The 15,928-nt window shown below is 39.5% G+C and overlaps 2 protein-coding genes and 1 non-coding gene across 15 annotated transcripts in view; 2 read left to right on the top strand and 1 right to left on the bottom strand.

The window, feature by feature from the left end:
* RO60 (Ro60, Y RNA binding protein) overlaps nt 1-8,222 on the bottom strand; it is a 32,278-nt gene extending 24,056 nt beyond the window's left edge. The window contains exon 1 of one of the 2 annotated variants that reach the window (XM_054450110.2): nt 8,017-8,222. The gene's annotated coding sequence lies outside the window, so the exon portion shown is untranslated. Of the gene's footprint in view, nt 1-7,564; nt 7,783-8,016 lie in introns of those variants that run through there. The other variant, XM_054450120.2, reaches the window with a different exon arrangement.
* The window catches only part of UCHL5 (ubiquitin C-terminal hydrolase L5), a 48,101-nt gene continuing 39,890 nt past the window's right edge, over nt 7,718-15,928 (top strand). For 9 of the 12 annotated variants that reach the window (XM_054450153.2, XM_054450161.2, XM_054450189.2 and 6 more), the window contains exons 1-2: nt 7,789-8,160; nt 8,279-8,609. In XM_054450153.2, the coding sequence (XP_054306128.2) occupies nt 7,789-8,160; nt 8,279-8,609 (703 nt within the window). Of the gene's footprint in view, nt 8,161-8,278; nt 8,610-15,928 lie in introns of all 12 variants that reach the window. The other 3 variants (XM_054450227.2, XM_054450244.2, XM_054450235.2) reach the window with 2 other exon arrangements.
* On the top strand, nt 10,381-10,515 carry LOC129022022 (small nucleolar RNA U109). The gene has a single exon (XR_008496196.1). It is a non-coding gene; the product is annotated as a small nucleolar RNA U109 (small nucleolar RNA).

A 15,928-nucleotide genomic window follows, 5' to 3' on the forward strand; every position in this document is an offset into this window, starting at 1 on the left:
ACCCTCACTCTACTCCTTCCATTAGCTCTACAACTCCTAGAACTAGCTGTCTGGAAACAATATCCCTCTTTATCCTTCTAATGGAGGAACCACAATTGTCACCTCTTCATCAGTCTACCACTATTGTTACTACAGTATTACTGTTTATTGAGGTCCTTCAATCTGTCATGTTATTTCGGTGCACTGGGCTTCCGTCCATGGCTAACAAAACAGCACAACCAACAAAAACTTAAACCAGCATTTACTGAATACATACTATGTGTAAGACATGAAGACAATTTCTCTGCCATTAAAGAGACTAAAAAAAAAAAAAAATTTGGGCCGGGCACAGTGGCTTACGCCTGTAATCCCAGCACTTTGGGAGGCCGGGACAGGCAGATCATGAGGTCAGGAGATCAAGACCATTCTGACTAAAATGGTGAAACCCCGTCTCTACTAAAAATACAAAAAATTAGCTGGGCGTGTTGGCAGGCGCTGTAGTCTCAGCTACTCGGGAGGGAGGCTGAGGCAGGAGAATGGCGTGAACCCGGGAGGCGGAGCTTGTAGTGAGCCAAGATCGTGCCACTGCACTCCAGCCTGGGGAACAGAGCGAGACTCTGTCTCAAAAAAAAAAAAAAAAAAAAAAGAAAGAAAAAAAAATTTTTTTTCTCCTCATCACAGAGAAATCACACTCATTTGTGGAGATAGAATCACAATGCAAACTGTAGTTAAGTGCTGTAGTAGAGAAGTATTATAAGTGAGCAAGGGAGTATAAAATAATACTGTCTCAATAATCTAGAAAGATTTGTGCAGAGAAGGCAAATTGTGATTAAGTGCTGTAGTAGAAAAGTGAGTGAGCAAGGAAGTATAACATAATACTGTCTAAATAATCCAGAAAGATTTGAGCAGAGAAGGCAAACTAAAAAACTGATAAAGTTTAGGGAAGGCACTCCAGGAAAAGATTTCTGAAATCCCGATCAGTCTTTATATTCTAGAAAAGAAACTGTCTAAGCGTCCCGTAGAGCCATAAAGACATGTTGACAGATATGGTCATAACTTAAAGAGGAACACAAGATAAAAGAAGTTTTGTTCTGAAGATCATACTTACTTGAACATGTTTATATATTACAAGGAAGGCTAAGGATAGAATCTTGGTGAATATTAACAATTAAGAGCTAATGAGAGAAAGGCCTTTTAAAGAGAGACGGAAAAGGAAGTGCACAGAGTTGAAAAAAACCAACAGAGAATAGTATCATGGACCACAAGGAAGAGAACTTCAAGGAGTGAATGGCTGGTAATTTCAAATGGTCAGAGGAAAAGTAAATAAAAGGCTAGAAAATGGCCATTGGATTTAGCAAGTGGGAGTGACTAGTGAGAGCAACTGCAGTAGAGTGGTACAAGAAGTAGCTTGCTTACAGTGAGATCAGGAGAATATGCAGTGAGGAAGAAACTTCACAGCTAGACTACTCTTTTGTAGACACATACTTTTGAACTATGAAGGAAAGTAAGAGAGGATGGGACTTAGAGAAAAAATCTTTTTACCTTTTTCAATGGGAAGATGCTAAGATTGAAAGATTCAATTTGGAGAGCTGAAGATACAGTAGAGAAGGGGGATAACTGAAGGAATTTCTTAAAGAAATGAGAATGAGCTTAGAGCATCCAGGTTGAGACTGGCCTACTGACAGCAAAAGAGGTATTTCCTTTATCTTTTAAGGGTAAAGAGTATAGGTAAAGATAGATTTGAGGGAGTGAGGGATAAGGAAACTGAAGACATTCCCCTCTGACAGGAGATGTAGAATGCCAAATGGTATGTGGAGAAGTTTGGTAGAGAGGGGAGGAATGAAAGACTGGGTCTCAGAGAGGGGAACACATGGTGTAGGGATAAGTGCATGGGAAAATGAAGAGCCTCACATTTTGAATGTGGCTGAGGGGGACAGTGATCTGAATTGTGTTTGGAATATTAGTGTCAATATTCTGAAGAAGACTCTAGTATAAATTTGCTTATGTTAGTGGAAGCCTAGGTCTCAGGTGGCATCAGACATGTAATGATCATATTAGTCATTAGAGACAAATTCACAGTTACTGAATACAGCATAGGCTGAAACTCCTGTTGCAGTGGATGCCTGTTCTCCTATTTATTATCATCCTCTTTTCAATTTGGCTTTTATCTCTACCTTTCGATCCAAAACACTTTAAGAAGACTAACATGCTTCTCAAAGACTGATACCTTAATTGCCAATTTCAGTAGAAAATGTTATGTTTTTCTGATCTTTACATTACATAGACTTTGCTAGTCTCTCCCTCAGCTTTCATAAAAACAGGCTCTGGTTACACTTCAACCTGTCTACTTCTGCTTATTAGTTTTATTTGTTAGATGAGTAACACTGAAATGACATCTAATATCAGATAATTCTACTACACTTGCTTTCCTGCACCAAGGCCCAAGTGGTGGGATTTAAAAGGTCCCAAACCAAACCTCAAAATTCCCTCTCCCCTCAAATTCTTTTCCTTGTATTATTCATTGTGACCACATGTAGCTACATTATTGGTTCCCTTGAGAGTAGAAACCAAATCTTATCATTTTTGTTTCCTCTTTTGTATTGCTTTTATGTAATTAGTAATACATACTTAAAGCCAAATATCATTAAAGTTGACTTTCTGAACCATTTGCCAAATAATTATGCACAATTGGTTTCTCTTTCCCACAACACATTTTGAGAATAAACGCCTCAATATTTATAATGCAAAATATAATGCAAGTCTTTAAGATAAATTCTGTAATCAGAACGATAAATGTACTATATGCAGGTAGTGAAAAATATAATCAAGAAAAAATAAAGTTCTAAAGAAAAGTAATGAATACTGAGTAAAAATGTCATCTAAGAACAAAATTTCTGTTTTTCTAACATTTAATACTAGGTATTCAAGTACTTTTCTAGAGCAAGCAGCAAAATGAACTTTTAAAAATCTATGAAGGATGTCTAAGAGGTAATCTCTAAGTATAATCCTTATAATCCCTATTAGAAGAAATAAAGTTACTTATTCATGGACTCTTCCTTTTGCATGTTATGATATAAATAACATGCAACAACCCTGAGGACATACCCATGAATAAGTTACTTATTCATGGACTCTTCCTTTTGCATGTTATGATATAAATAACATGCAACAACCCTGAGGACATACCCTTTCAGTATTTCTGCAGCAGAAACTGCTTAGGTTTTCCTATGCTTCTGTGACTGTACTTTCCAGAGTGCAACATAAAACAGTGGAACAGATAACATTATTAGCAGCCAGGGCACCTTCCTACTTGATTATATAAATTTACCAGGGTCATATTCATATTTTAAAAGACAGAAAACAGAATAACATGTCCCAAGTTACTCTCTTTCTTGTCACTGAGTGTGATACACAAATAAACTCAAAATTTGGCAAAGTGATGTGATACTGTGGCATCTTATAAGAGAGAGTATCTGGTCTTTGGACATAATACCCAGCAGAAAGTTTCAAAAACCCACGGTATTTCCTGAGAAACAGGAGTGTCTTTGTTACATTAATGAGGCAACATGGGCCCCTAGGTAGCTTCAGGATGGGGGCTAATCACTAGAAAGACCAACCATATGTTTAGAGGAATAAACTGGTCAGGCCAACCTTCTAGGAAAGGAGGAGGACTTGAGAGCAAGTTCAGCCATGTAGCTAATGATTTAATCAATCATGCCCATGTGATGAAACCCCATAAAAACTTTGTTCATCGATACTCAGTGGAGCATCCTTGGTGAACAAAAACTGATGTGCTGGGAAGGTGATGTGCCCACATTTCACAAGGATGGCATGGAAGTTCTGCATCCTTCCCTTGCCCTAGACCTTGCCATATGTGTCTACTTCCTGTTTGGCTGTTACTGAGTTGTATCCCTTATAATAAAACTGTAATTGCAAGTGGAGCACTTTCAGTGAGTTATGTGAGTCATTCTAGTGAACTATCAGCCTTGAGAGGATTATGGGAAGTCTTGAATTTGTAGTCCGCAGGGCAGAAGTGTGAGTAGCCTGGGGACCCCATTTACAGCTGGTGTCCACATTAATGGCATTCTTAGTGGGGACCTTGTCTTTTAATTTGTGGGATCTGATGCCAACCCTGAGTAGCTAGTGTCAGAACTAAACGGAAGGGGGGACACCCAGCTGATGCTACAGAATTAGTGTTGGAATGCAGACACCAAAGGCAAAAGTGACAAAATAAAAAAATAAACTGGACTTTATCAAAATTTAAAACTTGTATTTCCAAGGACACCATCAAGAAAGTGAAAAGACAACCCAAGAATAAAGAAAATATTTGCAAATCATACATACAATAAGTGACTTGTATCTAGAATATATTAAGAACACTTACAACTTAATAATGATAAATAATCCAAGTAAAAATAGGCAAAAGATGTGAACAAATATTACTCCAAAGACACACAAATGGGTAAAGAATCTGAAAAGGTGTTTTTCCAAAGAAGATTATCAAATGGCCAGTAAACACATAAAAAGATGACGAACATCATTAGTCATCAGGGAAATGCAAATCAAAACCACAATAAGATACCACTTCACATCCACTAGGACAGCTATAATCAAAACAATAATATTAAGTGTTGGTGAGGATTTAGAGAAAATGAAATGCTCATATACTGCTGGTGGGAATGTAAAATAATACAGCCACTTTGGAAAACAGTCTGGCAGTTTCTCAAAAGGTTAAATACAGTTAGCATATGACCCAGGAATTGTACCACACACCTAAGAAAAATGAATACATGCATCTAAACCAAAAGTTGTATACAGATGCTTTTATCAACATTATTCATAACGGTCAAAAAGTAGAAGGAACCCAAATGTCCATCAACTGATGAAGGGATGAAAAAAATATGGTATATCCATACAATGGACTATTATTAGACAATAAAAAGGGATGAAGTACTGATACATGACACAATGTAAACAAACCTTGAAAACATTACGCCAAGTCAAAGAAGCCAGTCACAAAAGGCCACATATTGTATTACAATTCCATTTATATGAATTTTCCAGAGTAGGTAAATTCATAGAAATAAAAAATACATTAGGCTAAGGTTGTCAGAGGCTGTGGGGGTCGGGGGGAACACTGGGAAGTGACTGCTAATGGGTAGGGGATTTCTTTTTGGGTGATGAAAATGTTCGGAAATTAGTGGTGATGACTGCACAACTCTGAATACACTAGAAACCAATGCACTGGATACTTCAAAATAGTAAACTTCATGATATGTGAATTATATTCTAAAAATCTATTGTTAAAAATACAAACATAGACTGGCCAGGTAAAATATATTTGGAAAGTTATTTAAATAGACAAGCACTTAACTCTGCTATTATCTATATCAGAATGGACAGCACCAATACAATTGATTACACGAAAATTATATTTAGCCCTACAATTTTTATACTTAACTTTTAAAAGCAATTTGAGATACACACAGACATATACAGCAACTTAATTTCTTCTTTCTCCAACTGCCATCATCTCCTGCCTCAAAGCTTAAGCTCCATTATCAGTGGTTTAGAAGGCAATTGGGCAGTGAGTGAGGTCAGAACCTGGTCATCAGTTAATCCATTCCTGGATAATCAAGTGTTGTAAATCCAGATTAACAACAAAAAGATATAGTTAATTCTTTGGATGGGCCTGACCTATCTATCTAGTGCTCTTAAAACACACCATACAACTAATGTTGTATTAAAGCTCTATAAATTAAATGCTTGAGAAGTTAAATATTACAATACTATAATATTAAAAGCATGGACACTTTTTTTTTTTTTTTTTTGAGACAGAGTCTCACTCTGTCGCGCAGGCTGGAGTGTAGTGGCGCGATCTCCGCTCACTGTAACCTCCGCCCTCCAAGTTCAAGCGATTCTCCTGCCTCAGCCTCTCGAGTAGCTGGGATTACAGGCGCCTGCCACCGCACTCGGCTAATTTTTTGTATGTTTAGTAGAGACGGGGTTTCACCATGTTGGCCAGGCTGGTCTTGAACTCCTGACCTCGTGATCCACCGTGAGCCACCGTGCCCACAGGCGTGAGCCACCGTGCCCGGCCAAGCATGGCCGCATATTAAATTGGTTGTGGATATTTTATACAATGTCCATTTCTCTACTTTTAAAATTTAATTTAGAATGCAAAATCAGGAAATGCTAATAACACACATTATATAATAGCACTTGTTTCACAATCATCAGAACTACAGCATGTACAGTATCTTTTATCAGTACTAATATGTTATTTCCAAGGAATTCTACATTTTTCTTGAATTTACACATCTCAATATCTTCCAAAGTCTCTTTATAATTTATTTGAAAATGCTGCCTTTCATCTCAAGAAGTCAAACACATTTGCAGATTATTCCTTTTTAAATGAAGTCAAAGCTGACATATCTATGAGAATGCATGACAAATGTAAAGAAACAATACTACAAAATTGGGCCCATGATAGAGGTTTGTTTACCCATGATACAGGTATTTGAATCCACTGATCAATGTGATGCTATAAAAACTGATGAGGAAGGAACTGTGGCAAAAATGACTGCATGCTAGTCTGAGGGGAGCTGCCAACTGGTTGCCACGTGGTATGGAACTAGTAGTTGCCAGATCTCATTTTTCTCAAAGATCCAGAAATCTGGCTTTTTATGTAAACTCTCAGGATTAAATGTTAACATAATGAAAGGCATTTTAACCCCCTTCTCTGTTTACTTCTAGATTGTGCCAAAGGCTAAATTTTCAGTTTGGTCTTTCTACAATAGGTACCATGTTAATTAAGTTGGGTATCAAGTAAATTTTAGTTTTGATGTATTTTTGCACAGAAAACATTTTCAAGTTCATAGCAATATTACAGATTAAAAAAAATACCACAAACTACTTCGGGCTCTGATGCCAATCATTCTGGACTCTTGTGCCTCTTAAACTTTTCCAATAAAGTATCTCAAGGAAATATACTGAACAGAATCCCCCCCAGTCTCCAAGTTGAGGGCAGAGTTTCCGGAGATAAACTTCAAGAAAGTTACAAATAAAATTTTTTTAAACCAACACTTCATACAAATTTTGACTTCTACCCCATAGCGTACTCAGGCTTCTTTTAATACAAAAGCTGCTCTGTTGCTTAACTCAATAAAATTTACCACGTTTATTTCATGGCTTCACATAATCTGTAGCACAAGGCTCCCTAACTCCAGGGCACAGGTCACCTATTTGAGAAGGAAGGAGTCAGAGTTTTATCCACTAAAACATTTTTTTTTTTTCTGGAAGCCAAAGGTCTTTCTTGGAATATGTAGCTTTTAAGGAGTAAATATACACTTAACGACTTCAATATACTCTTAAAAACTTTAATCTTAACACTACAGTATTCTGTAAGAGCCTGTTGAATGAGGGCAATTTAGTAAATATTTAGTAAATATTTGGTTTAACTCATTATCCACTTTTAGAACCATTCCAAATGTTTTTAGATTAATACACGACATTTGTTTTCAACCTAATGTTCCCTTGACGCATCGCACCCCCTTCCACTAGTCTAGCAGCCCCATGGACAAACCTTTCTCCTCTCCCTCGTTATTCCTCTATGATAAATTCACCCTGTCTTCCCACAAAGATCCTTCTTCCAAAACCCAGATCCCGGGCGACGCCTCTCCGCGCAGAAGCCGCGGGAGAAGGAGGAGAAAGAGGAGGAGTAAAGCAGGCCCTCTCGACGTCGGCCTGTGGGGAGCGATGCCGACAAGCAGGAGCGGTCCCGGCTTCGGAAAGGGCCCACCCTCAGGAATGGTCCGGCCAGGCCTAACGAGGATGTCCCTATCGCGATGCTGGTTCCGTTACCCAGGGTGGACAGGCGCGGAAGCGGGACAGGGGAGAGCGATAGTTTCGCGACGTTTGCCCGGCATCAACCCCTGGGATGCGGGTGAGAGACATGGAGGACTGGTCAGACTTTGCGCGTCCCTGGGGCCGCACAAAAGGCTCCCAACCGGCCTCCCGCAATGTCCTCACCTGTACCTGGCAGCCGACCCCCTGGACCCGCAGCGCCTCCAGGAGAAGTCCTGCGCAGCGCTGGGAAACGACAAGAGACGGCAGCCTGACGGGCAGCGACAGCGACAGCAACAGCAACAGCAACAGCCCCACTGCCGCCGGGGCTTCCAGGTTCGGTTCCCGGGAACGAGTCCTGCCCCTCTTCTTTTGCCCCGCCTCCGCCCCAGAGGGGCGAGGATCCCGGATGTTACCTCCTTCGGCGCTCTGAATCCCCGCCCTTTCTTCTCAGGCCCCAGCCCTTCCGAATCCGCTACGGGTGCTGCAAGGCCTGGGAAGAGTTTCGATGTCTCTAGGGTGGCTAGAGCGTCCTCCCGCGCTCCGTCGCGCTGCAGGTGACGGCGCCCGGAGGCTGTCGGGAAGTAGGCGGGGTGACGTGTGGTTGACGAGCTCGGCGGCGGGTTTGCTGAGATCTGTGGCCGACGGCAGCTGGTGCGGGGGGCAGCTGAGAGCGAGAGGTGGATCGGGGCGGTGTGTGGCCGGGGCCATGACGGGCAATGCCGGGGAGTGGTGCCTCATGGAAAGCGACCCCGGGGTCTTCACCGAGCTCATTAAAGGATTCGGTGAGAACCAAGGGGACCGTCCTGGGCCTGGGGTCACGGGAGGAGGCCCAAGCTGGGCATGGAGTGGTTCCCTGCGGCCACCGCCGCCCCGCGTCTGGAGAGGTGACTTCAGGAACCTGGAGTCCGGGTGGGGGAAATGTAGGTGTTCTGCCCTCTCCTCAGCTCGAGACAGTCGCGTTTCCACAGTAATTTGAAGAGCCACACCACGAGGGCAAGGATCGTGTGTGTCTTGTGCCTGCTGCATCCTCAGGACCTGGCACCCAAATCCTGTAATTGACTTGAGGGCCCTCGCTCCCCAAGCTCTTAAGCACATATTGTCCTTTGCACTGTCCCTTCTCTGCGGCGCTCACCTTATCCCGGGCTGGTGTGGTCAAGTGCATTGCTCAGGCCATTAGTCCTGCAGAAGCCACTCTAGGGTGTGCCTTCTCAAGGGTGAGGTGTCTGCGGCTCAGGCCGCCCAGGAACTCGAGATTCTGGTTACTCAAAGCAGAACGCCCTGAATGTGTGAATAGCTCTTCGGGACGTCCACACACGCTGACTGCGTGGGCCTGAAAGGCCACTTCACTTGTTCCGCTCTCTGCTCATTTCTGGCTTCCGGTGAAGTGAGTTTTCTTGAGCTAGTGTTCTAGACTAGAGGCCACATGCTTTCCTCACAGTTTCTCTCTGGCTGTATTTAGTGCTTTCCGTCCTAAATAATGAACACATTTTACTTTTTATCCTTCCCTATTTATCTTCTTCTTAGTCTCTTCTTTGGACAGTACGTTTTTATCTATTTCCCAAGTATTATTGACTCTACGATGTTAAAACTTTTACGCGGGATTAACAATTAAACGTTGATGTAGATATTGCCTATTGTACACAGCTTAATATTTAGAATGTCATTTATCAAGCATATGTTGTTCATCTTCTGTATCTCAGGCACAGTAGTAAGGATTGGGAAATTTTCTTTTTTTTTTTTTTGAGACAGAGTCACGCTCTGTCGCCCAGGCTGGAGTGCAATGGCGCGATCTTGGCTCACTGCAGCCTCCATCTCTCAGGGTCAAGCGAATCTCCTACTTCAGCCTCCGGAGTAGCTGGGATTACAGGCACGCGCCACCATGCCCGGCTAATTTTTTTTTTTTTAGTAGAGACAGGGTTTCACCATGCTGGCCAGGTTGGTCTCAGCTTCTGACCTCGTGATCCACCCGCCTCGGCCTCCCAAAGTGCTAGGATTACAGGCGTGAGCCACGCGCCCAGCCAAGGATTGGGAAATTTTCATGTGAATAAACCATAACTGCTGTTTCGAATAATTGACGGTCAAACTATAATATGGTGTGTTAATTGCTATGTTAGAATATATACAAAATGTTAAAAGTACACAAGTCGTGGAAGAGCACAGCCAGAAGGAAAAGCATAAACAGTAGTGATGTTAAAGTATATGGCTTAGCCAACAGCTAGCAAAGTGACTAGAACATAATGTAGCAGACTGGAGGAATATTTATTTGGATCTGAAACTGAAAAGATAAACTGAGGCCAGATTGTATGCCATGTTGTATAGTTCGAATTGCCCTGTAGTGACTGGGGATTTACCTAACAAATATATTTTAATGCTGGAATGACATTATTTTCATAATTAAGGTTTATTGTGCTTTTAAGTGTGCAGGGCAGGTTGGAATAAAGTGAAAGAAGCTAGACATCTCTTAAAATGGTTGGAGTCCGAGATGATTGGCTAAACTAGTGGGTTAGGAAGGAGGAGTTAGAGTCAATAAGTTTGCTATATTTAAATCAACAGTTGCATGTGGAAATGTCTGCTCTTCATTCATTTGGGAGCAGAAATACATCCATAACATGCTAAATTAAAAAAGGAGTTCTCAGGGCTGCCAACCTTACAGTAGAGGTTGAGTGGTAGTATATTACTCCTACATAAGAGAAAAAAAAATCAAAAGGACTGCTTACTAGACGTTGGGGAAAAAAAGAGGCAAAAATAACTCCCTGGTTTCTAGCCTGGGTGGCTGGTGAAACACTCTTATAAGTGAAGAGCAGGCTTGATGGACAAGAAAATGGATTCAGATTTGGACAGACACTGAGTTTGACATGTCTGCAGATTTAGTCATGTATTTTACCTGCAAAACCTTAACAATATGTTAAAGTTAACTTTCAGAAATGTTGTACTAGGTAAGTTTGTTTACTCCTTCAATTTCATATGTGCAGAAAACTTGGAGATCATGCATGAAAGAATGATATATAAATTCATCTTCTGTACATGCACATATGAAAAAGCAGTAGTTATTAATAAATTGGCTTCATTAGCAGAAGAACCTGCAAAAAATTAAATGGTGGTAGTTTATGTCACCATCAGATGCTTCAAAGAGAAAATCAGTTTATTCCAATTATTTCCATCATTTTCATTTTTTCACCCAATTTATAGATTTAAAAAAGCTTTTGGCTGTTGATTCTTTCAAAAATGAAATACCTGTATTGTGAATGCTGTTATAAATTCATTTCAAATTTCCATCATTGAAAGGGAAATGAATTGTAGATGCAGTAAGTATGTAAATACAGATTTTGGTGGAATGTAGTAACATTAAATTAAGAAACTGGTGGAGCAGAACTGTACTTTTAATTGGTATGGTCCACACATAATACATATGTGTGCTGAAACAAACCGTGATGGTCTGTTAATAAAAACAGAAGCTATAAACATTTGGTTACAGCCAAGATAGAGTAATGGGGACTGGATTCATTTTTCTTAAAACAAACCAATGACCCCAGCTTTCATTTTATTATAAGAAAGTAGAAAACCTAAAGTAAGCAGATGACAGGAAATAATAAAGATCAGAGTTGAAATTAGTGGAACAGAAAAGAGAAAAAAATGGAGAAAATACATGAAACTAAGAGCTGTTTTTTTGGGAAGATCAATGGAATCACTCTAGCCAGACTGATCAGAAAAAAGAGATGTTCCTGTATTTCAGTATAGGAATGAGAGAGGTGACATCACTACAAATTTTACAGATATTAAAAATAATATTATGAACAACTATGCCAATAAATTTGGCAATTTAGATGAAATGTACAATTCCTTTAAAGACACAAATTACCAAAGTTCACTTAAGAAATAGATAACCAGTATATGCCCTGTATTTATTAAAGAAATGGAAATTGTAGTTTAAAATTTTCCCACAAAGAAATTCTAGCCAAGGTGGCTTCACTGGTAAATTCTATCAAATATTTAATATTACAAATGATACCAATTCTACATAAACTCTTCCAAAATAATTGGAGAGGAAGGAATGCTTCCCAACTCATTTTCTGAGGACCAGCATTATCGTGACACCAAACCAGACAAAGATATTACTAGAAAAGAAAATTACAGACTTATATCCATCATTATCTTAAATGTACAAATTTTAAACTATTTTACCAAATTGAATTTAGTAATTCATTAAGTGAACAATACATCATGACTAAGTGGGATTTACCCCAGAAATTTAGGATTGGTTTAACATTCAAAAATCGATGTAATGCACCATATTAATAAGCCAAAAAATAAAAAAACATGATCATGTCAATAGATGCAAAAGGCATTTGACAAAATCTAACATCTATTAAGAATTATTAAGTGTTAGATTTTATCCTGCTTGCCAGCAAATAAGTTGGCTTGCCAGTTTCATAGATGCTAGCAGACAACTTTTGGTTTAGAGATAAGGGTTGTATTACTTATAGCATAGTAGGCAGCAGGAGATTCATTTTCACATTGGTTGCCTTTTCCTCCGAGTCCATGAGGATGGAGACGGGCTCTGGTGGATGCTGCACAAGTAGTGAGGCTGTATTACAGCTGAGGAACTCTGAGCTAGAGAACTAATCTTAACAAGGGGGGCTGCTAGCAAACCTGCTCAACTTTTGCCTTTAGGGACACATTATCTTTATTATCCTGGACAGCAAATCAGCTTTCCCTCTGCCTCAAAAAAAAGGTGCTGTCTCTGTCTTCCAAGTCTGTTTATTATATGAACATCCTTGAAAAGATGGTCCAGAGCAAAGCTGGTAATTCCTTGTAGAAGATGTGCAGAAACAGGAGAAGCCCACTGAGAATTGTCTTCCAACAATATCCAGCCTTCTTTCTACACTAAATAGCCATTCCCTCAGCCATTCTGCTCAATATGACCTGACTGACAGGGCTGGTGCCAAATCTGTTTAATTTGTGTCTTTATAATGTTTACAGTAAAAAAACCAGATGGCTTTCTTGGATTTTTGTATTGACATTTCCTCTTGGCTCAGATCATTAATCCAGGGACAGCAAGATGTATAAGTGATTTTGCAGACTCCACCTTTTCATGCAAGGAGGAAGAGTAATTCCATCATCTATAACAACTCTGACCCGTGAGTTAGGGCAGATTTGAATGACTTTTGGGTCCAGCGTGGTGTTTCCTTAACATGAAAGTCTATTATGACTGCTTCTAAGGTACATTTCATCTTGTTTTGAGGAAAGAGATAATGCCTGGCTTTCACACAAGAAGTCTTGGGGTGCACATGGTGCCCCTGGAAGCAAGTGTTGCTTACGATGGTTACAGCCCCTAAAATGGGACCAGCTAAGTTTAGGGGTACAAGGTAACAGTGCCTGCAATTTAGGGCTCCCACTTTAGTTAAAATAATTGGGTCTAGTCCTTGTTTAAGGAGAGACTACCTTAGTGCTGTCAATCCACTTTTTCCTATTTGTCACATCATCAGCCAAATGGAATTTATCTGTACCGTGGAAAGACTGAGACTGGGGTTGTGGAAGACATATGGGAGTGTTTTTTTGCAGAGGTGCAGAAGCTGGGGCCATTCTTGCTGCTTCTGATAGATTTATCGGTAGGGTTAGGGGAATGACAAGTTGTCAAAACCATCTGTTGGAAGATAGCATACCTAGCAGTTAAATTTAACACACTGACAACAGTTTGAGAGAACTCCACGAGTGTTTTTCTTGGGGCTCCAGGTTGATTTTTAAGACAGTTATTTTTGAAATTTGTTTCTGTCCCTAGACCCACCGGTATAATACAGATGTGTTAGTTAATAAATATTTCAAAGCATTTTAACGTTAGCACCCGCTTTCGCTTTGGAACAGGGTTCTGGTTTAGATGACAAATCATATGATCATTTTTTAAAAGATCTAGTTCATTTATCCATGACAGTTTTTTTCTTTTTTTTGGTAACCAGTGCAGGTAGTAATGATCTCTCTTACCTCCGAACTTCCAGAACATGTTCCATATATGCTTCATATGTAATTTATGCATTCTATACAGTTTTTGCATTGCATGTGCTTGTCTCCTACCAGATTGTGACATTTTTAAGTATTGTGACAATAGTTTATTAATTTCTGTCTTTGCCAAGGCCTAGTACCATGCTTGGCACACAAAAGATATTTGGTAAATACCATTTTAAAACCTTCCCCCCTCCTCAGCTTTTTATTTAATATATATTATTGGGGAGTCTGTATTAAGTGATTCTTTGTGTTTACTGTTTGATAATCTTATATACCTCACAAGAATTTTGTGGCTTGGATGAAGCAGGTAGATATCCTTGTTTTATATATGCATGGTGCAAGTGAGGCTCAAAGAAATTGTGTTCTTTCTCAAGGTTAAGACCTTTACGACAGTTCTGGGATCAGAGTGTAGATCTCTGGAATCATCGCTTATTTCTCTTTCCATTATACCATGCTGTATTAGATATTTAACATATGTAAGGAGATAGATGCTAAATTGAGTACTATGTTTTCCTTACATGAAGAGATGTGTTTGTGTTTAATGTGAGATTGTTGCTACTTGAAATTCTACCTGTGCAGGAGGCTTTGAGGCACTTTTATTCAGCGTACTTTTTCTTTACTGTTGTGGTATGATGTAGAATGTTTTAATGTTTGGCCTGTTTTTTGATTTCCAGTGGAAGTAACCAGTGTTAACAGTTGCATTAACATCCTTCCATGCTCTTCTTGACACTGATAGAAACATAGGTTTACATTTATGAGGTTTTTTCCCTAGTTTGATGTATGTGAATGTCTATTATTCTTAATCTGTTGCTAGATATTCAGATTTTTGCTGGTTCTCCTCCACCACAAACCATGTAGTAACTCTCTTTGTACATATATCTTTAATACCAGAATGGGCCCTTAATAGATATTTGCTGAATAGAGCAAACTGAGGCACAGAATGGCATGAATGCCCAGTCACGTTGTTAGTTTACCCAACTTTTTTTTCTTTTTTAACCACTGTTTTTTTGCAGTAGTCTAAAGGCTTCTCTAGCTTTTACTTGAAAATCATATGAAAAATTAGAAAGCGTCCAGACTTTGAAACCTGATGTGGGTTTTAATTAGTTTTCTGGCACATACTAGCTGCACTTTATGTAGAGGATATAAAAAACTTTGGTAAATATGGTTGTTTTTTGTATTGTGATAATAATACTGGCTAATGGTGGACCCTTAAAGTGTGCTGGGCACTGAATTAAATTATCTTCTACATTATCTCATTAATTCCTCTAAACAACTCTATGAGTGTGAGGAGTGGAGAGTTTAAATGGCTGTATTGCTAGTAAATGTAGGAGCCAGGATTCAAACTCTGGCAGTTTGGAGCCCAGGCTCTTAACCACTACACGATTACTACTGTACGCTAGAGCAGAGTTTCTCAACCTTGGCACTGTTGATATTTTGGGCCAGGTATTCCTTTGTTGTCAGGGGTTGTCCTGTGCAACGTAGGATATCTATCAGCATCCCTGGCCTCTACCAAATAGATGCTTGTAACATCTCCCCTACTGTCCACACCAGTGACAATAATGACAATAAAAAAAAGTCTATCATTGCCAAATGTTCCCTGGGGAGCAAAATCACCCTAGTTGAGAACTGCTGTCTTAGAAGGATATTTGGGAGGGGAGGAGGAGACGTGACTCTGAAGTAGTTGAAAATATACAGTTGGAATTCAGGATAAGGATCAGAACTAAAGATGTGATTTGAAAGTTGCTGTTAAGTGTTAGTTATTTACTTTCCCAGAAAAAAAAGTATAGAGTAAGAAAAAATAATAATAATATAAGGCTAAAGACAGAGCTGGAGAAATGGAACAGTTGAGTGAAAAGAGTGGATAGAGGAGCCAGAGATTGAGAGAGAGAGAAGGAACAGTCATAGAGTGGTAATTCAATGAAAATAAACTCTTGAAACTCTTTAAATTATAAATATACTCCCACTGTAAATAATTGGGATATATTAAAGGAAGTAATGAGATTTGGCTGTGAGCTTTATTAGTTTTACCTTTTTGTTATGTCTTGCATTTCCTTTAGTTAATATTTTATTTCATGTTGAAGGAAAAAATGAATTATTCTGT

Source organism: Pongo pygmaeus, chromosome 1, assembly GCF_028885625.2.
Source record: "Pongo pygmaeus isolate AG05252 chromosome 1, NHGRI_mPonPyg2-v2.0_pri, whole genome shotgun sequence".
In the NCBI taxonomy this organism is placed as follows: Eukaryota; Metazoa; Chordata; class Mammalia; order Primates; family Hominidae; genus Pongo; species Pongo pygmaeus.